At 57.4% G+C, this 7,825-nt stretch overlaps 1 protein-coding gene across 2 annotated transcripts; it reads right to left on the bottom strand.

Moving 5' to 3' along the window:
* Positions 1 to 1,150: 1,150 nt before the first annotated feature.
* PPM1M (protein phosphatase, Mg2+/Mn2+ dependent 1M) lies at positions 1,151 to 7,606 on the bottom strand. Of its 2 annotated transcripts, XM_027038878.2 has the most exons (10): positions 5,680 to 7,030; positions 4,882 to 5,005; positions 4,491 to 4,745; positions 3,913 to 4,025; positions 3,501 to 3,585; positions 3,276 to 3,394; positions 3,051 to 3,114; positions 2,714 to 2,821; positions 2,456 to 2,604; positions 1,151 to 2,084 (listed from the first exon to the last, which is right to left on the bottom strand). In XM_027038878.2, exons 1-10 carry the CDS (start codon positions 5,901 to 5,903, stop codon positions 1,940 to 1,942), a joined length of 1,386 nt encoding a protein of 461 aa, XP_026894679.1. In that variant the 5' UTR covers positions 5,904 to 7,030; the 3' UTR covers positions 1,151 to 1,939. The 2 variants fall into 2 exon arrangements, with proteins under 2 accessions (XP_026894679.1, XP_053075257.1); XM_053219282.1 differs by lacking the exon at positions 4,491 to 4,745 and having other exon boundaries at positions 5,680 to 7,606.
* Positions 7,607 to 7,825: the final 219 nt, after the last annotated feature.

A 7,825-nucleotide genomic window follows, 5' to 3' on the forward strand; every position in this document is an offset into this window, starting at 1 on the left:
GCAGGGTGGTTGCTGAAGACAGAGGAAGTAAAACTGCAGGCCTGTTAAAGCACACTCCTGCGTCTGCTAGCCGCCTAACTAGAGCAGGCCCAGAGAGGCTGCCCAGCGGTTCTGGGGCCACCAGTTTGTCGGGACCTCACTGTGGAGAGACGGAGGCCCAAGAGTGCTGCGCTGTGGGACAGGACTGTGAAAAAGGGGAAATTTCTTCCTTTCTCTTCCCTGGAAAAGGTATATAGGAAACGGAGTCTAAAATGAGTTAATTGGGAGGCGCCTGGCTGGCTCTGTCGGTAGAGGAGACTCTTGATCTCAGGGTCATGAGTTCAAGCCCCACACTGGGCATGGCGCTTAAAGAAAATAAATAAGATGGGCAAATTAAGAAAAATAAGGGGCGCCTGGGTGGCTCAGTCAGTTAAGCATCTGACTTTGGCTCAGGTCATGATCTCATGGTTTGTGAGTTTGAGCCCCGCATCAGGCTCCCTGCTGTCAGCACAGAGCCAACTTGATTCTCTCTCTCTGTGTCCCTTTCCCACTCCCGCTCCCCCTCTCTCTCAGAAATAAACATTAAAAAAATAAATGAGTTAGTGGACAGGAAAGGGGGTCTGAGAGCCTCCCCAGTTAAGTTAAACACTAGTTTTACCGTCAGTTGTGCTGCCACCCAGCCCATGTCCCTCCTGGCCCCAGGCTAGGGTTGTGAGTTGCCTGGTTAGAATTCATCTCAGTTGTAAACTAAAGTAGGAATGTATCAGGGGAGTTCGGTAAGGCTGAGGTCAGAAAGGTGGACACCTTGTAATTCAACAAATACTTCTGAGCACCTGAGCTTTGGCAAGTGCTAGGTGATAACAGTCTTGCGGGGAAGGTGAAGAACCAAGCTGCTCATCAAACACCGGGTGACTTGTCTCCAGCTCATTCTTGCTTTATAGAAACTGGCATTCAAAACCAAGTTAAAGGCACCCCTTCTGGTACATCAAGCCCAGAGCTCACAGATGGTGGTACAGACCTTTCTGTTCCCTGGACCACAGTTCTCTCACAGGGGCTCACCCCATACCAGGAACTAGGGAGGCCCGCAGAGAAATGCAGTCCTGACTACAGGCAAACTTGCAAGGTGGAGCAAAGACTGATTCTTTGGAAAATAACAAGAAAGAGCAAAAAGTATACTATAATGTCAAGCTTTACAGCAATTCATGATTCACAAGGGCTCTTCCACACAAACATTTAACAATAGGGAGGTGATGGAGGGGGCGGGGGCAACAAAACCAAAGGCGTTGGGGCATCAGCTGAGGGCAGGGCTAGGGCCAGAGAAGAGTGGTCAGAGGACATCCCCTGCTCCGCAAACTCTGGGATCCTCTTGCTTCTTTCTGTTCTGCCCCAACTTTAGTCCCAGGGCCTGTGCCTCACCTCCAGTGGCAGAGGGAAGCAGGGCAGGACCTGAGCTGGTCTCCCCAGGGGCTGATATCGGTTCAGCAGATAGGAAGCTGCCCACAGCTTTCCATAAGGCACCATGCATGGGCTTTGGTGGTTACTGAGTAGATACCCTGACATTTATGGTTTAGGAGACCTGAATCCAAACAGGCTTTTCCGCCCCTCCTGGCTTTCTTAGCCAATGCCCTTAGTCCAGCTGTCCCCATCTGAGAATAACACTGGGCTGCTAAGGACCCTGTCAGAGGAGCCTCACGTGGGTTTCCTACGTTGTAAAGGGATGTTACCATTGATACTGTGCTCTTTCCTGCCTGCCAAAGGGGGGACCTGAGGAGCTGGGCTCTCCGTACTCTTCCAGCTTTGACTGCCTGGTATAAATGCTCCCCATGAAATGGGTGGGGTTGGGGGGTGTCAACCCATTGTGTCTGGCGGCAGGGCAGGTAGGCCTGCTGTGGACCATGGTGGAGGGACGCCCAGGCTACACCCGGCCCTGGAGTGGTTCTGGGATGTGGCGTCTGAATCCTCAGTGGCCACTGCTCCTTTGGCCCTGGCTGTGCAAGGGAATCACGAACACAGAGATGTCATCGTAGGACACCTGCCCTTCCTCTGTGAGACCGTCGTCCTTTCCCTGTGTGCTATGTATCAGCATTTGGGCCAGCTCCGAGAACCTGTAGGGACCAACTGCAGATGCACATCGGGGCCAAAGCAAAGAAGCAAAGCCAGCCCTCGGAGAACTTGCTGCACAGGGCTGGACAGACACATGGGGACCCAAACAATGTGGTCCAGCTGTGGGGCCAGGCAAGCCTTAAGCATGGGAGGGCCACAGGTCGGACCATGGAGATTTTTAGTCTCAGGGATTTCTGAACCCAGAGATTTTGGAGACCCACAGTCACCCCGCAGAAGCTTGAGACAGCCCCGATCCTGACCACCTGCCCTGAGATGAGTTCATTGTCAGTGCTGTCTCCTCAGCCATAGCTACTTCCTGGTGTTGCTGCTGGTACCGACCCAGGCACAGGCAGGTCCCCAGAAGCTACAGTACCTGTGTGGGTCCTCTCGGTTGCCAGGGAGGAAGCTCCGCACTAGCCGTGCCACCTGCTCATTGGATAGGACATCCCAGAGCCCATCAGTTGCCATGACAACCACATCCTCCTCCTGCAGCTCCAGCTGGTCCACATCCAGGACAGTCACCTGCAAGTTAAGCCTGAGGATCCTTAGCACTCCCTTCCCGGGTTCCTGCCAGCCTCATCGTCTGCCTTTCCGGGCAGACGGAAGCTGGTGTGGGCTATTGCCCACTCACCTGTGGGACAGAGAGCAAGAAGGGCTTGAGCTGAATGTTTGTGTCCAGGACTCTGAGCTGATGGTCTCCCAGGCCCCGGGAGACGGCCAGTGTTCCCAGTAATCGAGCCTGGGGACAAGGGAGATGTGAGGTGACAGCAAACAGCCCCAGAGAATGTGCAAGTAAAGCACACAGAAGTGTACTGTGGCCCTTGGGTGCCCTGGGTTGAGGGACAAACATCCTGTAGCCTTGGAGCAAACCCCATGACCCCAGCCACAGCCCCCAAAAGGGACAAAGGAGCTCCCACTTCTGCAGGGGGCAGTTTAAGAGGGGCTCTTAGAGGGTGCCATTCACTGACCTGTCTACCCTGCCCATGGATCAGTGGGTACTTGAGATCCGACTTCTCCACACACTTGTAGCTCCTACCAGGAGCAGACCCAGCATCAATCCAGGCCCTACCCACCCCTCATCTCCCCGCAACACAGAGCCCACCCTGCCCGTGGGGAAGAGGACTGCCCCAAGCCCACACACTGGGCCTGACGCTAGGCCTCTCCCCACTGTCTCCCAAACCCACCCCGCTCACCAGCCTCTCATGTGGTGATCCCGGAACAAAACCTTCTGCCCTAAGTCATCCCCCTTCAGTCGCCGAGGGAACTCCAGTCGGGTGAACTCACCAGCCAGAAGCTCAGGGTAGACAAAGGCCTGGGGGTAGGAAGGCATGCTCAGATGAGGCTCTCTCTGGTGGCTTCTGGTGACCCTAGATTCAGGAGTTGGGGCTCCATAACCTTCCTCTGCCAAAGGCACCTACCAGCTGCTGAATCCGCTGCCGCTCAGTCTCCGGGGTGAACTCAGAGCTCAGGGGCCGAACCTCATCTTTCCGTACCAATATGGCCCTGGATGGGGTTGGGGAAGAGAGGGAGAGGCCTGTGGAGGAGGCTCCACCCTCACTCATGGCCTTTCCCAGCCACCAGGGACCAGCTCAAAGCCCCCCATGACTACCGACAGCCTGCAAAGTAAAAGCTCAGCCCTTGGGCCTGGCGCTTGAGCTGTCTGCCCTCCCTCAGATTTGCTGTCCACTCATACCTGACACACCAGGTACACAAACAACTCAGCCAGTCAATCCCTACTTCCATCCCTCCACATCCAGCCCCCTTTCACTGTCCCCACCACCTCTGGTGCCCGCCTGCCGACCCCACCCTGCCTACCCTCCAGGTACTCACCTGCTATCCCCGGCATTGGCCACATACAGCTTTCCCTGCAGGGACACAGCCACCAGGGCTGTGCAGCCGCCCACCTGGCCTGAGGCCTCCAGCTCCCGCCCGATCACCTCATCCTGGGGCAAACCGAGGCCACTTTAGCTGCTGCTTGTACTGCCACCATACCACTCTGTCCCCGATCCCCACCCTACCATTCACTTCCCCACCAACAAGCCTGGTAGTCCCACCCAACCCAAAGTCTGGCTATGACTCCAGGATCCCTGTGGTTAGGAGATCTAGATGTATTCCTTGGGAGGGAGGGAAGTCCTATTCAAAACTGAGGAAGGGAAACCAGCCCCCGCACCAAGGACCATCAAGGTGCACAACGTACGATGCAGGTAAAAGCCCCTAGCACATACTAGGCACTGGATAAGTGGGAGGGGTTAGTGATGGCAATGATGACCATTACTAACAAACCAACCAACCCAATCTTGTCCTTCCAGTGCAAAGATCCAGGGAGACCACCACTGTGTGCAGGGATGCTCCACAACCCAGCGTCCCACAGGTGCCCGGTCCCTTCCCCAGCCAAAGGCCACACTCACACATTCCTGGAAGGCACTCTCCAGAGCCCCGATCACCAAATCTTCCGCCCTAATGCCCTTCTCTTCCACAAACTGGGGATCACTGGGACAGATGCTGTGGCCGCTGAGGTGCATGGGGGGCTGAGTGGCCACCATGCCCTCTACCACAGCCTCCAGCTGCCGGCGGAGGCAGGAGTGCAGGGTGTTGGCAGCCAGGATGGCTGCAGCTGGCCCACCATGCCCATCAAACAGTGCCCAGTAATGACCTGTCAGGAACTGTACAGGAAGGGCTTGGTGTCAGGCTCTGCCTGGCTTCCCCAGTTGTCCCCCCACCTGGCATGGGAAACTAGAGCAAGAACCTGCAGTCCCGGTCCCAGCCTGTTAAGACCGGCTCAGGCCCAGTTGCACTCACCTCCTCTGGGCACGAGGTCAGCCACTCCTGGTCCTCTTCAGCCCCAAACTCACATCTCCGGATGCACAGCTGCCCACAGGCTGCCTGATCCTCATTGAACTCAGATTTCTCCGCATTGATGATCCTGAGGCCAGTAAGTGATCAGAGACCCTTCAGGGACACACCCATGTCCCCACGGGCAGAGACCAAAGCTGGTACATAGAGGGGAGCCCTACCTCTGAAGCAGCAGCCCCTATGCTGTCCCTAACACACACCTGGACAAACATAGTGTAAGTTTCCTAACTGTTCAGTAACCTCAGGGTAAGGCAAAACTCAGGGCCCAGCGCCTCTGTGCTGACCTGGGCTGAGAGGTGAGGGTGCGGCTGTCCGAGGAGATCTGGGGCTCCTTTGCCAATCCTCCCCCCCATCTCGGCCAGATTCCCTGTCCCATACAGCACAGGCCACAACCCAGGGTGAGATGCTGCGTGCGTGTGAGGGGTATGTATCTCCAAAGCCCGCGCGCAGTGTTGGAACTCCACCCAGGGTCCCTGTCTCATCTTGGAAGCCCCAGAGGTGCAGGTCCTTCCCAACTAGTGAGCCTCTCTGAGGGAGGCTGGAGTCCCCAAGAAAAGGCTGCGGTGGGACCGGGGGAAGGTGTCAAGAGTCCCAGATGAGGGCAGAAGGGAGGTAGCCACAAGGTTGGGGGACGGGAGCACTGGCTCAACTTAGGCTGTTTTCCAGGACGGCACTGCAGGGCCGGCACGGAGGCCCGGGATCGGGGTGGAGGGGTGGGGGCGGGGGCTGCGACGGGGCACTCACTCGGCGTAGCCTGCGTTCCAGGGCAGTGCGCGGCCCCGCGCTGGACTGCGCACGGGCCGGACGTCGGGGCGGCGCGGAGCGTCGGCGGTGCCGGGGCCCGAGCCGGAGCCGCGCAGGAAGCGGGGCCGCCGGTAGGGCACGGGGCTGGAGCGCGGCCTGGGCGGCCGCGGCGCGGGCAGCGGACCCCCGGGCAGGAAGCGGCGCCGGAACCAGCCGGCGGACATGGCGCGGAGGCAGGGGGCTGCCGCGCGGGAGGAGGAAGCGGGCCGGGGGCGGGGACGGGCCGGGTAGGGGCGGGGCGGCGACGCCCCCAAACGCCAGCCTCCGGCGGGGAGTGCACGAGCGGCCCGGGCGCCCTCGGGCTTACCGGGGCCCCTGACGACCCCAAGAAGCAAAGGCTGTTGGCAACCCCACTTCACAGGCAAGAACACTGAGACCTCCAGAGGCGAAGTGGCTTGCCCGCGTCACGCAGCCACCCAAGCGGGCGTAGTGCTGCGCCACACGCGTGGGGTGGTGGCCTTTGCAAGGGAAAAAGTCCTCCTCGTCACCCAGCAAGGTGATGGGGTCATTCCGAACGTAGCCGAGGCCTGGAGGCTGGGTCCGCGTCCGTGGGGGAGCCTCCGGCCTCCTCCCGCTGGGCCCGGACCTTGCGCAAGGGTTAGATGGGAACAGGATGTGCCTGGAGGTGTCAGACTGACACGTTGAGTAAGAGTCTCAGAGCACAGGGTTCCCTCGGGTGGCCCTTCATTTCCCGCCCATGCAGCCTGTCACCGTCCACCCCCACATGAGCCTTGGTGGCCACCCTGGCGTTCCTCAACCTGAGACTCCTCTCCACACTTCAGGGACAGACTACCAAACCACTGCCCCTCCAGTCAAGATGTCGTCTCTGGACAGACAGCAGGATTCTCACTAGAATGTTCGTGACTGGTAGACAAGAGGAATTCATGGTTTTCAGAAAGCTCCAACCAGTCCAAGTTCAGACCTGGAACTAAGGGAAGTGAAAGAATTCATCCCTGCTGGAGGCAAGATGCTGCAGTCTCTTAACCCCTGACCAGCTGTCACCGTGCAGTCAGCAGCAGTGTCTCCCTTCACACCTGCAAGTTAACAGAGTGCTCTGTCACCCTTCTGTCACTTAAGCCCAACTCCCTGTGCAGCACTGTTATTTCTGTCTCTTGAGGAGGACTCTGAGGCCCACAGAGGGGAAGTGTCCTGATGCCCAGGGCTCTGCTGTTTCCATTATGACAGTTCAGCTGACTCAAACTCCCCACAGGGGATTTCTCTTCCCCTTTCCTCTTCCAAAAAGGCAGGCTTGCCAACTCAAAGCCCCTGAGGCCCATAGCCCAGGGTCCCCAGGGAGAGCTTCAGGAGGAGTCCCTACCTTTGTCTGGGCTCCCAAGCCTAGCACATGCTCACATGCTGGGTGCAGCAGTGATGGAGGTTGAGTCCCAGCTCTGAGGGCGAAGGCCTGGTGGATGGTGCTTGTTCCAGCTGGCAAGTGGGTGGGGGCAAAATCAGAGAAAGCTTCCCGAAGGACACCTGAGCTACGGTCTATCACCGGGACAGAAATGGACCAGGGACCCGGGGTGGGGCAGGCCCAATTCAGTCTGTGGGGTCACCTCTTCATCCCTACCAGCCAACAGCTCAGAGGTTTTTAGTCTAAAATGAGAGGAAACAACACAAGCACAGTCTTTTCTCCATGCCAGTGCCTTGGACTTCGTGGGTGGGATGAATCCTGTCCTTTGAAGCGTATTCAGAGAAGCTCCTGAGATGTCACAGGTGGTCTGTTGCTCAGTGTAGCTGTGGAGCCCTATGGCAGTCCCTTCCTCCCTGTTCCAAGGAGGCCTGAGTGTCCCTTCAGTGCCACCGAGGCTCCTCTGGCTTCTAGGTGGCTTCTGGGAGCCTCTGCTCTGGCTTGGATCCCAAGGCTGACTTTCTTAATTTTCGACCTAATTTTGCTGAAGCACATCCTCTAACAACTCTCCAAGAAAGGATGACTGGAAGGTCATTTCCTGGATCCTCCCAAGTCTGAAAGGGTTTGCCTCAACAAAAAAAAAAAAAAAAAAAAAATTTTAAAGTAAGCTCTACACCCAACATGGGGCAAAATCCTTTGTTTTTGACTGATATTTTAGCTCAGAGTCTGACTTCT

This window comes from Acinonyx jubatus, chromosome A2 (assembly GCF_027475565.1).
Source record: "Acinonyx jubatus isolate Ajub_Pintada_27869175 chromosome A2, VMU_Ajub_asm_v1.0, whole genome shotgun sequence".
Lineage (NCBI taxonomy): Eukaryota > Metazoa > Chordata > Mammalia > Carnivora > Felidae > Acinonyx > Acinonyx jubatus.